At 37.8% G+C, this 23,983-nt stretch overlaps 1 protein-coding gene across 1 annotated transcript in view; it reads right to left on the reverse strand.

Annotated features, from left to right (window-relative positions):
- LOC116712207 (collagen alpha-1(XXI) chain-like) overlaps positions 1-23,983 on the reverse strand; it is a 55,601-nt gene that overhangs the window by 27,255 nt on the left and 4,363 nt on the right. Inside the window, exons 2-18 of the mRNA XM_032552081.1 lie at positions 21,019-21,137; positions 20,752-20,888; positions 20,460-20,579; positions 17,581-17,697; positions 17,298-17,484; positions 16,084-16,249; positions 15,785-16,007; positions 13,054-13,227; positions 12,062-12,139; positions 11,951-11,962; positions 9,657-9,752; positions 8,660-8,713; positions 8,490-8,543; positions 7,391-7,444; positions 7,253-7,306; positions 5,778-5,831; positions 5,453-5,506 (exon numbers count right to left, since the gene is read on the reverse strand). Coding sequence (XP_032407972.1) covers positions 5,453-5,506; positions 5,778-5,831; positions 7,253-7,306; positions 7,391-7,444; positions 8,490-8,543; positions 8,660-8,713; positions 9,657-9,752; positions 11,951-11,962; positions 12,062-12,139; positions 13,054-13,227; positions 15,785-16,007; positions 16,084-16,249; positions 17,298-17,484; positions 17,581-17,697; positions 20,460-20,579; positions 20,752-20,888; positions 21,019-21,097 — 1,713 coding nt within the window. The 5' untranslated portion in view covers positions 21,098-21,137. The remainder of the gene's footprint in view (positions 1-5,452; positions 5,507-5,777; positions 5,832-7,252; positions 7,307-7,390; positions 7,445-8,489; positions 8,544-8,659; positions 8,714-9,656; positions 9,753-11,950; positions 11,963-12,061; positions 12,140-13,053; positions 13,228-15,784; positions 16,008-16,083; positions 16,250-17,297; positions 17,485-17,580; positions 17,698-20,459; positions 20,580-20,751; positions 20,889-21,018; positions 21,138-23,983) is intronic.

Raw genomic sequence — 23,983 nt, forward strand, 5'->3', positions numbered from 1 at the left:
AAAGCCACATCATGGAAGCCAGGAATAAGCCTTATCAGATTCCACAACCAGTTCAACTGGATCCTGCAGACATTAAAGTACAGCATCTCACCCCCATCACACAACATCATTCCAAGAAAACATCTTCTCCCTGCAAACACAGGCCGGTTTGTTCCCTTAGTCATTCATAATTGTCCCCGGCTGTTTATCTTCAAATTGATCTTGGAAGGAAAAGTCACAGCAAAGCTTCACATGTGCTAATCACAGATGTAAAGCAAAGTTTATTATCGCTTTTATTAGGATTTTATATGGCAGACCAATAGCATGATTTTGAAGTGAATGACTTTTAAAAATGTTTACAAAATAGTAGTACAAATCTGAAAAAGTCTAGCTTGCATTTGTATTCAACAGTCTCTATGATGAAACTTGGTAGAAGGGCCATGCTATAAGGAAATCTTTTTTGTGGGCACTGGGAAGCTTCTCAGAGGTACTGGGAAGACGGACGGAGATAAATACAAAGCAATCTTGGAAGAAAATCTGTTAGGGACTCCAAAAGGCTTCAGACTTGTGCAGAGGTTTACCTTCCAGCACAGGGGTCTCCAACTCTAGTACTCTAGGACCGGTATCCTGCAACTATTAGGTGTGTCTCTGCTTCCACACACCTGAGTGAAATAATCAGGGTATTAGCAGGAATATGGAGAACATGACTGAATACCATCCATCCATCCATCCATCCATTTTCTAACACCCTTGTCCCTAGTGGGGTCGGGAGGGGTATGACTGAATACTCAGGATGTAATTAAGCCATTTGATTCAGGACTGTTTGACTAGGGGCACATTTAAAAGTTGTAGGACACTTACCCTCAAGGACTGGAGTTAAATACCCCTGTTCTACTAGAACAACCATGAACATACAGCCAAAACCACAAAGGAAGAGATTACATCAAGAAAGTTAAAGTTTCCTTTTGACCATTGTGTTAGTTTTAACGTTTGTGTTGAAGTTATTGTTTGAATTATCTCCATGTGTTTGTCATAGTTGTTTCTTAGTGTTACCGCTCATTTCTTGTAGGCTAATCTTTGTGTATATATTCACTTAATTGCTAGGTCTGTTTTATGTCTTATCCTTAGCCACGTTTGTCTTGGTTGACATGATTTCCTTTTTCCAGATTTTTGAAAAATTAGTTTTTCCATGGATTTTTGTAAACTATTTTGTGCTAAATTTAAACAGATTTTTTTCTTTCTGTACCTTTGTCCTTGGGCCTTACCGTTTGTTTGCCTTACCGACAGTTGGGCTGAAAATAAACCCAGACTACCATTTAAAAATCATGTCATGCACCACTACCTGTTGTACTATCACATAAAATCTTAAGACAGTGCTTGTGGTTGTTATGTGGCAAAATGTGGAAAGGGTTAAAGGGTATTAACACTTTTGCAAGGCCTTGTTTTATTGGAAGCAAGTTAGCAACAATTAAGCACAAGTAGCGGGAATTGTAATCAGACACACTACTTTGTGTTCCTTGGGTTGACCTGTATTCTTCATTGATTGTTGTGTCCAACTTGTCTTGTCAGGCTAATGCTGTGTTCAAGCTTCATTTAAGAAAACAAACCATTTACAGACCTCAACTGTGACATCTTAGAGCTTGTAGTGAATTAATTACTGCCTTGCTTGATCCTTGCTTTGAAACTATGTTCCAGACACAAAATATATTCAATTGTGGTTCCCGGTGATTTTTTAGAAGCCTCTATTTTTTTTATTGACATTTATTTTTAGAACTTAAGCTCCCAGATGTGAGGACATAAACGTGGACGGGGATTATTCTGCCTTCACACAAGGACAGCGTCACACCAACTTCTCTGGACTTGTCTATTTTCTCCTGTTCTAGACATCCCGAGATTTATGTCCTGTTGTCATTTATTGGGCGGTGGTGGGTGTCTCGGCTGTGTAATTGTAAGGTCTGCCGCTCGCAGGGCTTTATATGTGCATAGTGCGGTGAGACACTTCAAAAGAAAACAGACTCTAATTCAGTTGTTTCCCTCTAACAAACATACTGAATGCTGCATTTAACATTACAGAAGAAGAAGCTCTGTGTCTGTGCAGAAAGCTTAAACAGAGAGACAAGCCTCATGGTCATATTTGAGGACGTACAGAGAACACAGATTAGTTCACGTCGTCAATGTAAAAAAAAAAAGCCATTATTGAATAAATTGTGAGTTTTGTCTGACTGATCAATCCAAAACCTTCTTTTCTGGTGAAGGAATAGTTTTTTTGGTTAATCAGTAATTGGATTCATGTTTCCATAATACTTATTCTGAATTTTGATCTAAATGCTGCATCTGAAATCAAGACCAAAAGGATCAGACAGGAAGATCAGTGACCAGTGATCAGTGACCGACCCCACTAGGGACAAGGGATGTTCAGAAAATGGATGGATCAGTGGTGATTATGGTGTGAAGCCAAACCCCAAACACAATGTATAGACCTCATTTTTGCTTCTCCGAGATGCTACAATTTGGTGGTCTAACAGCAGCTTAGAGTTAAGCTGAGTTTATTTTTAAGTGGCCTCTGAAGTCTCTCACAAATTGCAAACACAGAGGTTAAAGATAACCCAACATTGACTTTCACTTGCTTCGTTTTGATTTCAATCTTTTGTCTGCACAAGTTGGTAATTTTCTTGATGGTAGGTCATCATTCAGGGGTTCAAAAGCAAGTTTCTCATTTTAAACAATGAAACCACTTACTGTTCTTGCAGATGACAATTATACATTTCCTGATTATAGAGTAGAAACGGTATCTTTGTCACATCAAACTTCACACCTCCCCAGTTAAGCTTCTCCTAATCACAAATGTAAACTCTGATAATAACAGGCCTAATCATTCATCAAAGTTATGTTTTAATCTTCACTGCCACGTCACTCTCTTGTTTGCTGGAAATTTGCCTTATTGTGTGGATGCTAAAATGGACCAGCACAGTGATTAGAGGCCACAGTGACAGCCTGGAGCCTAGCACAGTTTATCTAACTGTAGGCATCATTAACATGCAATGGAGCTGTCACGGATGACAGAGAAGAAATCTTTTACGGTAGGCCAGCGATGTTTCCCCGGGCGACCACACCGCGTGCTAATTTGGTTCACATGTGGATCTTTATTTTGTTGCCTTATTATCACTGGCTGCTCACTCCCTGCAGGCTCTGTGAGAATTGCACTTCTGCACTGCAGCATGAGCAGGACCGGAGATGTCTCTTACTTACTAGAAATATTTAACTCTACACTACCTGGGGAGTGTAGAAAAACTTCCTTGAGTCATTAGAATACCCAGATTCCCAGAAAAAAAACAACCTACTGAGAATATGAGCTGTTTGTTGTGCTGGCTGGAGAGACGCATGAACGCAATCCGACTGTTTAGCCGCTGACTGGGGAAAGCAGGATAAGTCATTTCTATTACAAATGTGCGCCAAACTTTGTCTATGTTCTGCTAATGTCGAAAAAACACAATTTCACAAATGTGGTGTTCCCATTGAATAAGAAATAGTTAAAATCACATAAGTCATTAAAAATCTGCTGCGCCATCTTCCTCGTACCACTTCCTGTCATCTTTGTCTTTTCCACCAGCGTTGTGAGATCAACAATCAGTTGTTCATCACACAACAATATAAGTATTATAATGTCATATATTATATTATTGACTTAAATCAATCCCCTGCATCTTCCTGAAAAAGTAGTTTCAGTTTTTCAATTGTACTTACATATTTGCACTGGAAACTAAACCAAAAATACTTTTAGTTTTTATCCAAAAATAAGATTTTGTGTTCTTACAGTGTAGGACATTTTAATGCAACTTTGTGTGGTTTCAAAGAATTAAATACCAAGTACTGTTTCTTTGTTGTTGTTTTTTTCTAACACACAGTTAGCTGCAGTTAGTTGTCATTCTATATTAACTTCACTTCATAGAAACATACACACACAAACGCAGAGAACAACATCAACGCAGCTGTTGGAGCAGAACACTTCCAGATTCTTGGGAAAACAGTTTGTCATGATAACAGGAAGAATCTAAAATTACTAAGTGAAAGTTGAGTTCAGAGGACTGTAAATAGCATCACACACTTGTTTGTTGGTGGGCGTGCTCACATGCTTGCAGATGTGTGCTTGTGCTCTCTCATTTAGCTCGGGCAAAGTTACCACAGGAGGACTTCTCATGTAACCTATAGTTTAGTGTCACTCTGATCATGTGGTATTAATGAGTGACAAGCTCGGGTTTTTTTACGCGATGACACTGGTGTTTTGTTTTTTTAACAATATAATATTGTTAACTTGTAAGAGTTTAGCTACTAATAATGGTAAATTACCTTTTCCCCTGAACCCAAAGTACAAAAATATGGTAATTAGCAGGATAAACTATTTTTGCAGAAGCTCTAATTTTGGGTCGAACTACATAATTGTCAAACAATGTTTAAAGATGTACAGATGCGTTCAACGTGACGTGACGCGTGCACGATCCCGCCTTCCAGCTCCCTGGTGGAGGTTAAAAAATCTGCTTGTTGTCGATAGCTAGCATTGGTTTTAGCTGTCAGGTTGTCAACGTGAAGCTCTAAATCTTAAATGTACATGTGATATAAAAGAAAAAGAGATGCAGTTCTTTGCTACTATTTGTCGCCATTATGGAAACTAGATGACAAGGTCCAAGAGTGTCACATTTCACAAGTCAGGAAAAAGTTCTAATTGGGGAGAAAAAAAAAGCAAGGGAGAGGGAAATAGGTCAGCTATGCTAGCTTGACTATGACAAACGTAACTGAGATGTGTTAGCTAATCAACCACTGCTGTGTTCAATCACTTATTAATAATTACAAAATAAACATTATGCCTGGAAAAATAAAACTGTAATGGACTGAATGTTCTGGTCTTTGTGTGGGAAACGTTTATGCACGTTTTGGTGCTGAATCTTGATACACTAGCGTTGCAACTTATTCTTATAGCAATAAGTTCTACGGCAATAAGTTGCAATTTATTTTTTGTGTGTAGCATAGTCAACACAGAGAACAAAAAAAAGAATATGAGTGGTTTTGAGTTGTTCTTCAATGGTTTTTCTGCATTTTTTTCTTTTTGCTGTGAGGCGCTGCACCAAATTAATAATCCATACATTTCCAGGTTTTGTTTTGTTATTGGAATTGTTTTACCGTGACATATGCCATCCATATTTTTCTAATGGATGGCAAGTGAAAGAATCCTCTTTTGCCCTCCAACGTTCTTCGCATGCACAAAATTGTAAACTATAACATGCAGCGTGTCTATACATTCAGATATCTCACACTTCTTCTGAATTAATTTTTTTAATAGATAACATATGTCAGATAATTGTCTGACTAAATTTGAGTTGTCTTGTGAAAAGAATTGCAAGCCAAAATGATCCAAGTCGCTAGAATAAACATAGTACACTCTATAGTGTCCAATCTAGACAAACTTTTCTATACTGACCTTCTGTCCTGTTAGTCCTGCCGCTCCGTCCATGCCTGGTGGTCCTGTTTCCCCCTGGTTGGAGAACAAAAACGCTGTTAGATACGTCGTCTCTTGACGTCAGGCATTAAAGTCAAGTTGCGGGGCTACAACACTGACGAACTCCACTTAGCCTGATTTTTTCAGAGCTATGGATATAATGTAAGATTACGTCCATTTTACATTATTTGTCAACACTATGTAAGATTGTTGGACCATACCAGTTAACGTTGCTTTTTTTTTTTTTTGCAGAAAATGCAATTTTGTTCAGTTTGGCTTCCATTGTTTAATAATTATTTAATCTCACCTTAAGACCAGTTTGTCCTACAGGTCCTGGCTCACCTCTCTCCCCAGGAAGTCCCTGGACAAAAGGAATCAAAAAAGAAATACAGAAACCAACAGACTTTTATGGTGAAGTAGCTGGATGAAATGCAATTAGCTAAGTTTTACAGTTTTGAAATGCTGTCAATTTTGTCTCTTTTAATAATATATATATTACATAATAATTAGCAACTTTAAGAACATGAGCTACAACATGTTTTTAAAGCAGCTATCAGAATATGTCCTCAAATGCCATCATCAAAATTATTGACATCAAATATGCTAATGAATACTCCAGTTATTATTAATCAAAGGCAATTCTGAACAGAACTTGGAAGATTGATTGACCTGTGTAGACACCGCTGCAGCAATCGACTAAAGGTAAATATGTGCTGGTGTTAGATGTGTGTTTTGCTTTTGGCAGAGCAGTTTTCTGATTCATGACACAGAAAACATTTATTGTGAATAATTTCCACCCACATTTACTCAGACAGAATCCGTCCGGTTTGAAGAGATGATGGCGCTGCCAGAAGATTCTGGGTTTGCCAACAGGGTTGACTGAGGTAGCAGAACAACGTGAGATTTCCAATGTGTTCAGCAGGGGATTTCAGAATTTCATATTTTTATTTGGCGATATCATTCACTCCAGCATGAATGATTAAATTCTCAATTGTTGGGTGATCATTAATAATTGCTGGCACTATTCCTAACATATCAAACATGACGTCATGGGGAAAGCAGAGCGTTTTATCCTCTTTGTTTTACATCTACGATTCCGTTATTTTCTGGTTTCCGGTTCACTTTAGGAGGAACTTGTCTGGATTCTCAAACCTCTTGTTGAAGTTTGAAGTATAGGTTTCCCTCGTAAATTCCTGATGAATTGCAGCAAACCTGTTTTTCAGTGGAATTCCACCTTGATAACTCCTGTTGTTTGTTTTGTTCTCGGTTCCGAGGTCGAAGAGGGGACATCTGGGCTCTGATGTGGCCACGCTGTTTTGTCTAAGTGCAGGGTTCATCCTGTAAAAGTTACCTCAGACCTAAAGAATGGGTTGTCATGGTGCCGAGTCATTGTCTGTCAGTCCTTTCATTATTTTGAATCATCTGTAGGGTTGTCTCATTTCCAAAACCTGCCTTGACCTCAACATTAACCTCAACTATGTGAATCTTTGCTTCTATCACTTCTGTTCTCTGGAGAAGCTTATCAAAGTCCTTGGTGGTGAACAGAGGCGTTCTTTGCTTTGGTCAGAAAATAAGTCTTTAAATTTGAAGTAATACAGTTATGAGGGTAGAAAGTGTAAACTTAACTACAACACCTGGATATGTTAAATAACTTTTTGAAAGACAAAAACTATCAAAGGCAGAAATGAGGATGAGGACAGGAGAAGTTCAGCCTTCTTTAAGAGTGTTACAAAAGCAGAAAGACATTCCTATAAAACCTTGTCCTGACTCTTCCAGTCTCACCTGTGGTCCTGTTGGTCCAGGTTCTCCAGTTAGACCTGGTTTCCCTTGGTCTCCCTGGGCGCAAAGTGAAGCAAAGCATTGTCGGAACTATACAACAGATTCAACAACAAGAAAAAAACTACAGTGTCATGTACTTGCCTTGTTACCTTTAACACCAGCCTCTCCTCTTAGTCCTTGGGGACCTTCTTCACCCTGCCCAGCGACGGACAATCATTCAGACCAGAAACTTCAGTTAGAAGGGTGCCACATTAGTGGTGCTGTATGTTTGTATGCACATACAGTACATACAGTATGTATGCATAGATGGATGGATACACACTATATTATTATTTCCTTAGAACAAATACAACTATTTTCAAATGTAAGCCAAGACACCACAGTCAGTTTGCCTGATCAAGATGTTTGGATTACCAAATATGTCCTCTTAATATGCTAAATATATTCATAAAATGTTAACTTTTGCTTTGTTTTTGTTTTCTGTCAAATTTGCATGGCAACAAATATGGTTAAAAAGTCAGAATACAGCAGCAGTAAAGGATTTGGTTCATTAGAATATGACTAGCTATCCAACAAAAAGGTAATTCTGTTGCCAGATGGTTTATCATTCAACATTGTACAGTATTTAAAAATCATAAGTAGGCCACCTCTTTCATTTTAGAGCTTTTTGACTGTAGACAAATTAAGAAATATACTTTGGCTGCTTTTTCCAGGAACGTTTTGGTTCTGGCTAAACTAAATTTAAAGACAAGTTTTTTGCTAGGATACACTGGCAACAAGCTAGCTTTAGCCTTAGCTAGCTAAGCAGTGGTTTAAAACTTATATGTTTAGCACACATTTATTATTGTTATTGTTTTGCTAATGTGGGAACAATTTTGGATAATTATTGTAGCTTGTTCAGTAATTTACAATAATGGTGATTATTATTTAGTGGAATAATAGTGGATTACTGAGGATTTTATTTTAACATTGAAGCAATCACCAAAGACTTCTTCAGCATCAGTCCTATAAAGGCACATCAGAATTTGGAACATGTACTAATTTTTGTAATTAAAGTCAACAGTTTACATCAACATACATTGAACAGGGCAATATACTCTATTGCTGACATTCATTTTTGAATATTTTATTAGCTATGACTTATAGCAAATTTAGATACAGGCTGAATATGCTATGTTCATAGAAGGAATCTCCACTAACCACAATCAAAACTCATAAACATAAAGTAGAATAGCATTACTTTTATCCCTGGAAATCCAGGAGGGCCGGCGTAGCCAGGTATACCTTCTTTACCCTGAGAACAAAAACAAGTTGATATAATTTTCATCACATTTTTATTCAGTATGTGTCCTACAGAATGGAGGGAGCAACCTGAGGAAAACAATTGTGACAAAAGTGATCAGCACTTACAGGCTTACCATCAGGTCCTGGTGGTCCTTCCCTCCCTTTTTCACCTCTGAAACCCTGTAGCATTAAAAAATATCATGTGATTGGCAGAAATACTCATCGAACACAGCTTTATTTGGTCAGCTACGCTATGAACTTGCCTTGAGGAACCTACCATTTGCCCGTCAGTCAGTTATGCACTGTTGTTGTATGTTAGTCTAACAACATTTTACGTGAATTCATTGACATTAAGCTTGGGGTAAATATTCTTCTCCATAACTACTATTACTTGATTTTCTTTCTCAGTGCTTTTAAAGCAATCAAAGCAACATTGTGTGTTCAGTAAAATAAACCCTATATTGGAAAATACATATTCCTTTACCAATATAGTTGAATATAGTTGTTCCAATAACTTCCATTGCCACATCAAAAACATACGGGCTGTCATAGCATGTCGTTATTTTTTGACATATGCATTTAACAGTGAAAATAAAAACTGAGAAAAATCAACCGCTTGTTTCTTGATGTAAGTTTGAAAAAGGTACAAATAAGTGTGAGGCATCTGCTTGGTCCTCTCTCGTTTTCACTGAATGAACAAAGAATCATCAGAAGAGACTCATTACAACCGAACCTCATCACAGATCATTAGTGGAAAGCAAAAGAATGCCTTGATATGTTTAGTTTTATTTTTGTTGCATGATGCGCTAAAGCCACATCAACAGCCACTGTACATTTCCCCATTTCCTGGTTTTCATGTGCTGTGGGGGTTTTTTTTGTTTTGCTTTGTTTTTTCTGCCCATTTTCATGCAGCACACAACAGGAAATTAGCATCCACCATATATGCTATATGATGTGGGGAGACTATAATTGTTTAATCAAAAGATTGGGAAAGAAACAGCACTGTCAGAGCCTGATCTCTTTGTTTATACAGCCTACACACGCACACACACACATTTGATTTTGTTAGAAGGGTAAATGTGGGGTCATTCATCAAGCGCCTCTGTATTTGTTTGTGTATTACCATGCGTCCCGGTGGGCCACGCTGCCCTGGTGGGCCGAGTGCACAGTTGCAGTCTTCTTCTTCTTGTTCCACGGTGGCTGTTCGATTCAGCGGACACTGGAGGACGAGGAAACGTTCAGACAAATCTGTCGCATTTCAGCAGCTAAGCATTTGCACTCTGCTCTTGAAATGTCTTTGTTGGAAATTTGCCGAAAGTTTTTAATCATCATATTTCACAAGTGTAAATACCCATTTTGGTCTTTTAATTATTTATTCAATAGTGCCGTTCTGTAGAGTGATCATACAAAAGTCCTAGATTTAAAGGCAGCACACTCACCTTTTCCCACAATTAAAATAGGATTCATTTTATTTTTTGGTCATTTATTTAAACTTTTCTATATGCAAGTCAAAAAAGAAAAAAAAAACTAGTACAGAAATAGATAAACATTCCTGCCAATGGCAAGAACACAAAGTGTAGGAAAAAGTTTATACCTTCACTTTGCTATACATAAAGCATCATTAGAAGAATTGGAAAAAGTTCCTATTACTGCATGTTTTTAAATTAAACTATTGACCACTTCCCATAGTTTCTGGATATCATTTTTGTGCTGCTCCAAATGATTGTGATAGTTATACTTTTTGTTTTGTCTAATGATATTAGATCTTTATACTGTATCTTCTACTTATTTTCAGCTATTTTTTTTCTGCTTTAAAAATCGTTGATGCTTTTTTACTTTGTGAATTTGTCTCTCGCGCCGCCACTTGAGATTTGAAGCGACAGTATTATGTGCATTCCACTCACATAATATAATTTTATAGCACAATTATGCATATATGTTAACTTCCATTACAGAAATGTTATAGCGCTTTGGAAATCATAAAGAGCATGCTGCACTGAACCCCACTGAATAGCTGATTAATCCACTAAATATTGATTTCTGAACTCTTCCTGAGTTCAAACATTAGTATTGTTGTTTCTAAATAAATATGAACTTAGTTTCTTTGCATTATTTGAGGTCCAAAAGAACTGCATCTTTTTCGTTATTTTGACCATTTTTCATTTTCTGCAAAGAAATGTTAAAAATTTGCTTGGAATTTCTGAGACATGTTGTAAGAAGTTCATAGAATAAATTGAAGAATGGTCACATTACTCAAACATATGCCTATTAAAAGTAAACTCAGACAAACTGAAAATTTTAAGTGGTCTCTTCCAGAGCTGTATATATTAAACAAGACTTAAAGAAATTTGACTCCGTAATTTAATGCTTTGAAATCGGGTCTCTGTCTCTTTAAGAAACTCTGTTTCCAGGAAGTCATCACAGCATGGCTTCTCCATTGACACTTTAACAATGTTTTTACAAGTAGCTCTGAGAAGTAGCTCCTATAATAAGTTCAGCAGATGTGCAGTTTCAGCCGGTGTTTGCTAATTGCTGCTGGCTAGTCTGAAGGAGTTGAGTGGAGAAGCGCTGCTCTGTGAGGTGGAAGCTTGGAAACTGCAGCTCATAGGAGGAGCTTCGTCTCGAAAACAGAGCTACGGTCCACCCAGGTGTTTAGCACGGCTGAACGGTTGCCACCAGAGACTAAAGGATTTCTCAAACATGCATGAGAGAATCAAGACAAGAGACCATGTATGTTTTATATGACAGGATAACATTATAACACAATGAGAAGTTCAAAAATATATATTTTTACTTTGACCTTACTTTGACCTTTCTCACCTGTCTAAATCATTGAATTGTAATGTTCTGACCATGTAAACACAATTAACTATTAGTGGTTATAATAGAAATTAACCACAGCAACTGTGATGCTCAGAAACATTGTAGAGTTTCATTTTTATATGCTTTTACTTTTCCTTGTGATTTTTGCAGTGGACAAGTTTTATCATAAAGCCTTCTTAGTATTCATTTAAAAAGTATCAATGCCTCCAGGAGCATATACTTCACTCCAGTTTTGTGCTACGTCTCCTTTGATTACATAAACAACAGCCCTAACCTGCAAAGCTGTACAAGAAGTTAAGCACAGTCTACTTCTGTTATGTGATTCTATTAAAAGCGTCCTGTAATAATGCTGTTATACATATAAATATACTGGGTCAAACAGAAAATTTGTTCTTAACTGTACCTCGTATTTTTCCAAATAATATGTGCAGAAACCAAGACTTAATGACCAAAATGGAAATTTGAGGCTTCAGAACAGAAGTCAACAAACCAATAAGTGATGTCACCGTAGCAACATCCAAGTCTCAGTGGTGCTCAGTTATGAAGAAAAGCCCAATTAAAATGCATGAGGAAAGGAAAAAAAATCTGCCTTACCCTTTCATCATCCTGAGGACAGAAGAAAAAGAGAAAAACACACGCATTTTATATATTCAAACTGTGTGCAACTTCCATATATTTTAGGGATGAAAATGGCAAACAGCTCACCACAGAGTAGATTTCACAAGCAGTTTCTCTCTCGCTCTGGTGAGGATCACAGTACAGACGCAACTTCTGGATCTCCACCTGGACCAGCAGAACAGGAGGAAATACTCAGAGAAAACCAGACTGAGCCAAATGACTGGACGGAGGAACACAAAGTACTGCTTAATAGAAAAGACAAATAAAATTGATACGTGGTTAGGCCTGTCACAATAACAAATGTTGCTGTATGTTAAATAGTCCCAGAAATAAACAATAGCATTGTTGTTTTTAGATCATTTTCAAGTAATATATTGATAATTTCGTAATACTGTAAGTTCAGCCTCTCAGAGACCAACAAACGTAATTTTTTTAAAGAAAACTTAAAACAGGGATTAAATATCCAGGATACAACACAGCGACCAAAAACAATAAACAAAACAGGAATGAAAACCACACAAAACTCAAACGGGTGGATCATGAAGTCTCTGTAAACTTTTCGTCAAGTGGGCCAAAATCAGTCAAAAAAATTGGTAGAAAATTGTGGGTTTTTTAACTGCAAATCCCAACATTTATAAAGGATTTTGCACAGTTGCTGTATTAATAAAAAGGCATCTAGTTTTTCAAATGTTTTTGGGGCACAATTGAACAAATTTATCCCTGGATATGAAACCAGTATTTGGGTCACTTTCTTTCAAACTGCCAAGTTTGAGAATTTTTTTTTCCACTAAAAACAATTTTATTTTCAGTCAAAATCTTTGGTCAAATGTTGTTCTACTTACTATAAAGGTTTAGTTGTAAAATGAGGAATACTGAATGTAAGAAAATGATGTCGGAAATAATTTGACCCTGATTACAAATAAAAACTCTCCATCTTCTTGAAGCAGCTATGCTGGACGGGTCAAATCACTTTTGATACAATTTTGAAACAGTATGGGTCTGCACAAAGTCCAACCAAGGGCCAACAGGAAGGGCCCGCCTTCATTGGGATTTAAAGTTAATAAGAATTTGTCGCATACCGGCACAGTGACCTGTGACCCCCGCTTCTTAGCAATCTGCGTCTTTCCGTTGATGTAAATGGGCTCCACGGGCTTTAGCGTGATCTCCTGGATCAGTTCGTCGTCAAGAAAACTGACAACATGCTGAGGGCTCACCAGAATCTTCAGCTGATGCCATTTCCCATCATACAGCGACTGTGAAGGAATAGGAGTCAGAAGAATACCGCCATTATTTCAAGATTATCCCTAATGGCGCATTAAAGGTGCATAAACCGAGCAGCTGAAACGCAGCTTTGTGCGACCATCTGCTCATTAAAAGACTCGAATGTGGAAACACTTTGGTTTGTGTTCATTTTTCTTTCACTCAGCCTTCCTGTCTTACATGTCTGCACATGGGTTTCATCTGATGTAATTTTGCTCACAAATCCACAAACATGTATTCCCAAAATGATCCGCAAATAGTGAGCCATTAGGAGCGAAAAAGTTCTTCCTTTTTCCATCACAAACCATTTTTAAAACGCAGAGGAAGGAAGAAACAGAGTCTCTGTTGTTTTGCTTGGATTATAAGCCACCATTTCCACAGTGACTAATGACAGGCTTCCCCATTGTGTCTCACAAAAACAAAATTAGATCCAACATGAGCAAATACAAACAACGCATGAGTGCCACCTTGTTCCTCACCTCACTCTAAGGTGTAGGAGTGCCGGGTTGGAAAAATCAACCTTCAGCAGGCCTTTCACAAACAGAGTCACGCTCCAACTGCTGCACAGCCGCAGAGCTCTTTCCACTGCGGAAGTGGTCCAGAAGACGAAACATTTTCTTTAAGCATCTTCCCGGCTGCTGTCACAGTCCATATTCACCAGTTCAATGGAGGATTTAAAATAGCAGCGCACTGTGTGTAAATAACTGCTATTTTTACCTCTCTGGAAGTCGCAGCCGGGAGGCTTGTTTATAGCAGATACAAGGATGTAAGATTGAACTTTGGAGAAACCGCTTTCTGACACAACATGTTTTTTTGGACAGTAGAGCAGCACATTAGCTTCTGCAGGGCCGTTTTAGACAAACGCACCTTTTGTACTTTGTGAATTTGTCTCTTGTTCTACCTCTTGAGATTTAAAGGGGCAGTATTATGTGTTTTCCAGTCACATAGTGTAATTTTATAGCACAATCAAGTATATATGTTACCTTCAGTTACAGAAATGTCATATATATTAAACATGACTTAAAAGAAATTTGACTATGTAATTTAACGCTTTGAAATTGACTTTGGTCAGTTTCTGACATCAACCAGATAGAGCACCTTTGGAGTGAATTAGAGCAGAGACTGCAAACCACCAGGCCTTTCTGTCCAACATCAGTGTCTGACTACGAAAACATATTTTTGGAAGAACGGCCAAAACTTCCTGTCGACACACATGTAATAACGTTGTGGAAAACCTTATCATTAGTGTTGGAGCAGTTACAGTTGCGATGAGAGGAGGTATTAATAATGGGATGTCACTTATGTTCGTTCGTGTGAGGAAAAACAAACAAAATCTTTTGGCTGTATAGTGCGTGGTGTTTCTCTCCCCTTGAGGAGCTTAAATTGCTGTGTCAGCGTATGCTGTTATGCTTGCTAAATCTACAAGCTCTGCAAGTTTTGGATCTGATAAAACTTCCAAGGTTTTGTCCAAGGGATGGTGTTTGACTCCCCAAACAAAGTGAGCACAGCTGGAAGTGATTTTTCTGAAGATTTCGAACATCTGATGTTGTGCAGGCAGCTCTTAGACCTCCTTATTAGACTTGCTCATACATTTTCTCTTTAAAAAATGTTGGAAGTCAGAAAGACAATCATTGGATTTCTGCATTAAAAGCATTTATAAAGTGTTAGCGACCAAGTTAAACCCCCAGTAAGAATGGTACAATTTGGATGTATTTTTAGTATTTGAAGATAAAAACAGATTGTTTTTTTTTATGAATGTATGTTTTGCAAACAGTGTACTTTATATAAAACTCATAACGATTATATTAATATTTTGTGAATATAAGCAATGTTCAAGTACTTGGAAGTGATGATGGTCAATTTCTTTGGGAACAATATGGAGTTATTGGCTTGGAGAAGAATTCAAATTATTATCCATCACTTCATACCTTATGTATCGGAATACCAACTACTGTTTTGTAATTTACATTAGTAAAATATTTTTTTCTTAGAGAGTAGAGCACCAAAACTGGCCCCTGCTCAGGGGCCCACATCCTTGTACATTCGGCTCTAAAAAGGACAAATATTGCATTTGAACAATGTTCAAAATAATATAAATAACTGTTTAGATTATTAATTCTGGATTGTCATCTGGTTAAATAAATATTAAATGATTAAAAGATTATTGTTAACAAATATTAAAAGCTCATTATTAAAGGTTCATGAGGTAATTTAGGCCTGAGGACAACAGTGAAAGGTTGGAATCCTAACATACAGCAATGGAGGGTTAGAAGTGAACTAGATGTTGTGGATTTCATTAGAAAATATTTATTTCAGTCTTTAATGACATGACGTGCACTTGGAAAAAATCTATTGTGAACATCTCCATAAGAACCACCTGCTCAGACTATCACTCTGTTAAACCAATTTATAGTATCTGCAACATCTGGAGAATCTACAACCAAGTCGTTTAAATATAGATTACTAAATTGTTTTCAAAATAACATTCATATCCATCCATTCTTCCTGATTTAACACAAAGTGCTCATGTAATACGCTCTTTATACCTACCTTGAAGCCTTTTTTAAAGATGGCTTTTTGCTCTGCTTCTGTCACACTGGTGGTGGTGAAGATGACCGACTGATCTTTTCCGTTGAGTGTCACCGCAGCCTGGATTTCCTTACTCTTGGACAAAACCCTCCAAAGGTCAAAGATCAACTGGCTAGAGTTCCCCTTCAGACGTATAGTGGCCACAAATACGTACGAAGGCGGAAGACCTTCTGGGAAAATTTCTCTATGGAGAAATGGGTTAAAGATAATTAAATTGTTACGATTGATTAAATAAAAAGGTGATTTAGACGTCTTGATACCTGGTATTCTCGGTAACGTCTGTGGAGGAAGTGAGAGCGTAGGCTGCCTCTGAAACAAGGGAGCCAGAAATCTTCTTGGCCTTCTTCTGAATGTTCATGCCCAACATCAGCTCAAAGCCCTTCTCATCACGAGAGGCCACTGGGATCCTTGTGGGGCAAACCGATTCTGAAGAGGCAAGTTATTCATGAGTGGAGCAAATTGAAATAGTTACAACCTCAAGCATGTTGTCTTTTTGAAAGGCTAGTTAGTATGTGCTAACTAGTTAGCATGACAAAAGTAGAGTTCTCACCATTTCTACAATAATAACTTAGTTGTAGCCAAAAGTAGAATAAAAACATGCAACTTAAACTTGTCAAATTTGCTAGCTTAACATTGTACTGAAGGGCATGGCTGTTCACCATGGTAGAGTTTTATAGATTTGTTTTGGTTTAGCTAAGGGCTCAATAGAGCAAAATGTGAATTGATTAGCTAGCATCTGCTAGCTAGTTAGCACGACAAGAGTAGTGTTCTCACCATTTCTACAATAATAAATAATTTGTTACCGAGAATAGGGTAAAACTTGCCAAACGTTTGAAAAAAAAGACATGCAACTTGAACTTGTCAAATTAGCTTGTTTAACATTATAGTGAAGGACAAGCCTGTCCATCACCATGATAGAGTTTTATAGATTTGCTTTGGTTTAGTTTAGAGCTAAATAGACAAATTGAATAAATAGAATCACTACAACCTTATTCTCATAGTATTTTGACTTTACTGTTGTAAAGCTTTATTCTCGTAATTGAAATAAAAAGTATTTTTAACCTGGCCTTGTCCATAGTTTCCCCAGCTTGTTTGCATTGGTCTACATTTGTTACCAAATAATGCTGAACAAATTACATTTGGCTTCCAGTTATTTTTTTATATTTAATACAACCAATAGATGTTTGACAGTTATATTTTAAGGTGGCAATAATATCAACATTATTGCCACCTACTGCCCTGAAGTGGGTATTACATGTTTTTTATTCTGGATTGTCATCTTGACAAAAGAGTGTTTCTTTCTTTACACAGAGGAAAAATATTAAAGAAAGTAACACACAGAGTACACGTGTTTACACTGAAATTTTGATGCTGCTTGAAAAAATGCCCTTAACTCTTACAAATCTGAATATCAAAAAGACCAATAATATACTACTAATAAAGCAATGCACTTCAAATAACTTAATTTGCTGACCTTCACATAGTTTCTGTTCCATTGAGTCTCGGATCCGGTCGATGTTGGTGTAATCTTGGGCATACAGGACATATGTAGATGACGGCACATTGGCAATAGAAATCAATTCTGAGGTGGTGATCTCACTGCCAACTCCCACTGCAAACACCGTAATACCCTGAGCTCGAGCCTCCGTGCTTGCATCCACCTGAGGGAGAAAATGTAAAGACGATGAAGACAACCACTTCAGATAATTTTCCAAGTCATTTAATGTCTCCATAAAAGGAAGTAGGACTGCATTTACCACATCATCCTGAGATTTTCCATCTGTGACAACCACCGCTATACGGTTCTTGACCTGGCTGACCCGCTGAGAGGCAGAGAACACATGGTCCACTGCAAACTTGATGGCCCTGCCAGTCTGCAGAAACAATCAGAAAATACTGTTAAAGCAACTTAGTTTACCAATAAAATGCAAAAAAAAAAGATCAGAAATGTGTTTAAATTCCAGTTCCACCTGGACTTTTTCATTACAACTTTACTGTACAACCAATTTATTATTACTAAAACAATAACATTTTATGTAATACAGTAAGAAAAAGTGGCACATAAAGTTGATATGGCATTGAGATAATTTGTGGTTTTCAGTTTTTTGTGTATAAAAATATAAAATGTGTGGGATGCTTTTAATTCTGATACCCATACATTAAAAGAATAGTGTCATTATCCATAAAAAGTCACCTTATTAATGATCTGGTTCCATCTGTGTGTCATTTAAATTCAGCTTAAATGCAACTCAGTTTATTTATATAGTGTCAATACACAACAAAAGGCACTTTGCAGAAAAAAAATGTCCAATTGATCCCAGTTATCAAACAGTACAGTATTACCAATTCATTATCCAAAGTAATTATCTGTTTGATGTAGATTACAGACTATACAAATTCACACCTTGCTGTAAGGTGTTTAAAACTCAAACAATGTAAAAACTTATGTACTACCTTGAGTTGGTTTGTCACATAAAACTCCAAAAATTTGTGGTTCAATGTAAAATTTAATCAAGGGGTGTGTTTTGTACCTCAGGCATTGTTTTTCTGTTTCACTAAACTGTCAGCAGACTAGCACAATATCAACTTACTGAGCTCAAAATCATATTTGTCAATTTATAGGATGTTTATTAAAGTTAAAAAACCCTTTTTACTTTTCTGTTTGTTTTTTGGTTTACTTGGGGACGCTGCAGCATAAATTCCTGTCTGAATGGAATATTTGTTTCCACAACCACCCCAAGTCTTTAACTTTAGATTTAGGACTTAAAAGTAGTAAAGATGACAAGAAAAAAAGATTTGATATTGTTCTGAGTAAGAATGCAAACTGTCCAGGATGTACCCTGCATCTCGCTCAGTGAGCGCTGGAAACAGGCAGCAGTCACCCTTTGACCCCTGCATGAATGGACAGTAATATCATGTAATATCCTTCACTTTCACATCCATTGAAGTCAGGATAAAATGTGTTCACTGCCTTCTGTCTCTGAGACCTTGTAGGGCTCATTTGTTGCACTGCTCTTCATTTGTTTCTTCTTCCTTCAGCTCATTTCATGTGAATGATTTTAGCTTCAAACCCTTTGATTTAATATCCCATCTGACGTCCTGTCATGGCTTTGTTGATTTTGTTTTGATTTTGTCGCCTGGGAGGGCTGCTCTGTGAGGCAGAAGCTTGAAAGCTTGGAAACTGCATCTCCAAGAAGGAGCTTCATCACCAAGGGGGTGGGGGTGAGGTTCCCTCAGTCATTTAGTCCAGCTGAATGGTTGCCATGGAGTTTAAAAGACTTCTCAAACATGCATGAAAGAATCAAGGCAACACTCCAGGTACGTTTTTAACGAGGGAACAATATTATAACATGATGTGAAGCTCAAAAAAGTTAATTTTACATATTACTACCTTTTTAAAAAACTTTAATAAATAATAAGAGAATGATGTGGAATTTCAAATAGGCAAAGACTCCATGCTGTCCAATGTGGTTCCAAAGCTCTTTGTCTTCTGAAAGGCTCAGTTAACTTCAAGTAACTGAACAGTAATTTAGCAAACGCCACATGTTCACATTTGTTAGGATTGGAGACAAATTGCTTCCTAAATTTTGGGTGGCATGTTGATTGCTTCGAATGGTTGTTATGGAGACCTGATGATCCCCAAGTGGCCACACTTTGCTGCAGTTCTCCAAAGCCCCTTCTCCATGCTCGTGGCTTGAACTTCCCCAGATTCATCTTCATTTGCAGAACCTGTGCGGTTCCTCCCCGGTTTTTTGGAACCACTTTGTACAAGTCGGATGTAGCTGGGAATTGCACATGAAAGTTTTGATTGACAGCAGACTTCACTCATTGATTGGCCTGTGGATTTACATCAACAACATCTCACCCCACCATTTTGAATCTGGTTTCATGGTCAAACCTTGAGGTCCAAGCTTTTTCATCAATTGTGGTGGAAGAGCACTTACAGCATCCACTGAATGTAGCAAACCACAGTGTGCAAATACATCAAGAAATTTCAGAGAAACTGCTGGCCACACTAGGATACAAAATATTGCCACATTCCCCCTCTACATTTATATTCATGCCCTCATAACGAGGAACACAATACCAATGGTGACACATTCAACTTTGCTAGAACCAAACCAAACATTGACTAACTAGAGTGAGACTTCACAATGGAAAAGGGGCTTTAGTGCATGCTATGAAGGTTTTTTTAAACTGTAAATCTCCATAGTTTTAGTCCTCAGATGTCCTTTTTTCTTGCAGTTCAAGTTCCTTTAAACTGCAGATGCCAGATTTAGGTATTAACTATTTTCTGTAGTCATTTATGGACTGGTTTCACAATTTTTGTGTGAAGATTCTTGCACAGCTGCCTTACTTGAAAGTCATGTTCTCTTGTTTTTCACATTTTAGAAAATGGCTTAGAGAAAGTTTACCTTTTCCCAAACTGCATCAATAAGCTCAAATCAAAGGTTTAATTTTAATAATTTTTTCAATATGAGATTCTTCGACCACAATAAAATACTGAACTTCCCCAGATTCATCTTCAAAATATTTTAAAGCTGTGTATACATCTTTACCAGGGGTGCCAATGGGATTGGACGGCGCTATAAGTCAGGACACACTTTGCGGTAAAAGACACCCCCTGATGTTTTACCTGCGTATTCCCTCCCAGGTAGTTGATGTTGTGTATGGCCTGGATGAGTTGTACTCCACTATGGTGCGTCCCCAGCGGTATTTCCAGTCTGGGTGTGTCACTATACTGGACCACGGCCACCTACAGCAGAAACACGTGGAGTTGGGAAGAAGCATCAAACACCATGATTTGTCTTTGTAAATTCTCATAGTAGTCGAATTCTACAGTCTCCACTGGTTGATGTTAAGAATATGACACTTAGAATTCCAGACACCAACGTGAAACGTGTTTTTACTTTTCATGATGGTGTTACCTGCGAATAATGAAGGCTGATGTCAAACTGGCTGCTGATGTTGATGAGCCACAGCTTGGCGGTTTCAAAGTCATCCGGGCCGACACTCCAAGAACCATCAACAATGTACACCAGGTCATTTACAGCTGTGCTGCACCCTGGGCACACACAGAAATACATGCTAAAAAAAACTTCCAAATTAATTCAAAGCTTCCTTCATGTCATACTACTTTAGTAGTCCAGTGTGTCTATTTCTTGAATAGTACACTGTAACAACTGCATCCTTACCGGCTCGGACATCTTCATTCTCCACAGCTTCTGCTGCTGCCAGTAGCAACATCACACTCCACACTGACCACAGCAACATGTTTCTGTGGAGAGGAGTTTGTCTTCTGCTCAATCACAACCTGTTGTAAAAACACAGATAGACAGACATATGAGTCACTGGCTGTACCCTTTGTTCGGCTTAGTGTTTGAGTTGTTGCTGCTTGATGATTCCAACATGTCCCAAATGATACCATGTTAGTTATTTTGTCCCAAGGTGCGGACTGCTGAAGAACCCTCTTGGGGAGATGAGTCGAGGCTGCAGAGGAGGTGTTAGAAAGATGAAATCTCAGTTGTTTACTGTTGGTTTTTCATAGCTAATACAGATGGTTAATTCACAAACATGGAGAAGCGGCATTCGGCTTCTATGCACTACAAATCTAGAACAAACTTCCAGAAAACTGCAAAACAGCTGAAACATTGAGTTCCTTTAAATCAAGAACTTTAATTCAACTTTGATTCTAGAACACCTGGTCAGAGTTGCTTTTGAACCGTAATAAATGGAACATATTTGATGTGTATTGACGATTCTAACAATGGCACTTGACAAAATGTCATGGCTGTTACTGGTTTCACAATTGGTGACTGTATGATCTGTTTATGATGTTTTTATGTTTTTAACATGAAAAGACTTTGAACTGTTGCCGAAATGTGCCATACAAATAAGATTGATTGATTGATTGATTGATTGATTGATTGATTGATTGATTGATTGATTGATTGATTGATTGATTGATTGATTGATTGATTGATTGATTGATTGATTGATTGATTGATTGATTGATTGATTGATTGATTGATTGATTGATTGATTGACTTCTCTCCCAAACCACCTGTGATGTCTGTTCAAAATGTGAATACCGCTGTCTCCCTTGACTTTGACAGCCGCTGACTGTTGACCCGATGTTTTTGTTGTTCTTTCTTGAGTCATCCATTTCTGTTTAGTTTGTCCAATGTAGAGGACTGAGCTGGACTGAATGTACCTTTCCACAGAGCTTGTGTTGAGGTGTTTCATCCTTGGGATGAACCAGTTTCTGTCTAAGACTGTTGTTGGGTGTCTTGACTGAGCTAATAGAATAAGTGAGTAAGAGAGAACAAGCTAAGCCACTTAGAAAGCCTGCAACAGAAGCATAATAAAGCTGAAAATATACCCAGAAATACCTTGAAATCACAAAAATAAATTAGTTTGACCTTTCTATTTTTTTCCCTCTCTGAAGTCAAAGTAGGTTATTGTTCACAAGATTTGAGATGAAGCCAGTGGAAGAGTAAACATGAGAAGAAGCCTTCATGCCTTCCCAGGCATTACGTATATTCATAAAGTGTCATATAAAACTGCCTTTGATATGTTTGTCACATTTTTTTTAATTATACAACAAACTAGAAATATATCTGCTTTCATTTTGCCGCTTGTAGACAAACAATGCACCTGCAGCAGCACTGGTGCTCTACTTCCATGGCAACTGCACAGGACAAAATGTGGTTTTAGCAGGCTGTGTCAGCAGAGGTTCCAGAAATGGCTGAATGAGGCTCTTCGTGTATTTGACAGCATGTGTTTGTGGACACAGCTCAGTGCCCTCATAACCATACTCTGCTGTAATCATGAGTTAACACATACACTATAAAATATATGGCCTGAGCATCCAGACTGCCTTGTAAAATGGTCAGTCTTTTCTTCCTTGCCGTCCCCCTTGTTGAAACTGCTTCCGTGACTTTTCATCCTGTTCCATTTGGTGCGCACACAGCGCAGCAGAGCGTTTATTGCACGGCTCTTTCCATGTTCATTTCTTCAGAGCACACATGGTTCCGCCGACCGCAAAGCACCAGCCAGAGAAAATAACAGTGCGGGCGTCGCGCTGGACAGGGAAGGCACAAACACAAACAAGGCCGCGAGGGCTGCAGCGTGCTGGCAGGGAGCCCAACGCCAACAAGCTGACGAGAGTTGGAACCCCGTAATCCCAGTTCTCTGTCCGCCCTGCGATGTGCTGTTAAAGAAAAACGCACATCGCGTAAAGACACGTCTGAGATATTTTACAAGCTGAAAAAAAATCAAAGTTTGACGCTGTTATGTTCTTTTATGAAGGACATTGGATGTAAAACAGTATGTCCCCCTCCCTATAAAAAAATGAGGAAAAATGGAAAGCGCTTGATTTCAATCTTTTTCGCTCTCATGCACGAACCAACTTGAAAAAACAAAACCAACAAAAGAATTTGTTAGTAAGTAAGTAAAATTGTGGAATTCTCTCTTACTGTTTTTACATTGTGTTGATTCTATTGATTATTTTCTAAAGAAGCTAAAAATCTATTTGATCTTATGTTTGATGTTCATTTCCTGGGTGTATCAGTGAATCACTTTCTGATTTTACCTGTTAAATGTGATATATAAGGAAAATTATACTTACTAAAAGAAAATGCTGGGAGGAAACATAAAATAATTTGAAAGTGCAACCGCTTGGTTCACGCAAACACTTTTCATTCAGTTTTAGAGCTCAGTGTCCTTTGGTAGGAGTCTATCAGCATCATCTATCTGTTCATCTATCACAGATATTTTATCGTGACTTAGAAATACTTACTCTACCTTGCAAAACTTTTTCAAATTTATCGGGTTATGAGGACATTCCCACAGATTTTCTGACTTCTTTTCCTTTAAAGTGATTCTCTTGTTGACTTTTTAAGGCAAACTCTGACTTATTGTAAACCTAGAAAATAGAAACCTCTCTTCCTCTTCAGATTTCTCGCAGACATCTGAATGGTTGAGCCGAAGTGATGGAATTGGTTGTCATGGTCACAGTTACGTGACAAAAATCTCCTCCTTTTGTTCTCAGACTCGTGTCGTCCACCTCTTCTTATTCCTCTTTTTGCTCCTCTCTGAATGCAAACCTATTGTGTGATTGGACTGAATTCTGTGAGTGTGTTCGTTTATGTGGAAAAC

The sequence above is a fragment of the Xiphophorus hellerii genome, chromosome 21 (genome assembly GCF_003331165.1).
Source record: "Xiphophorus hellerii strain 12219 chromosome 21, Xiphophorus_hellerii-4.1, whole genome shotgun sequence".
NCBI lineage: Eukaryota > Metazoa > Chordata > Actinopteri > Cyprinodontiformes > Poeciliidae > Xiphophorus > Xiphophorus hellerii.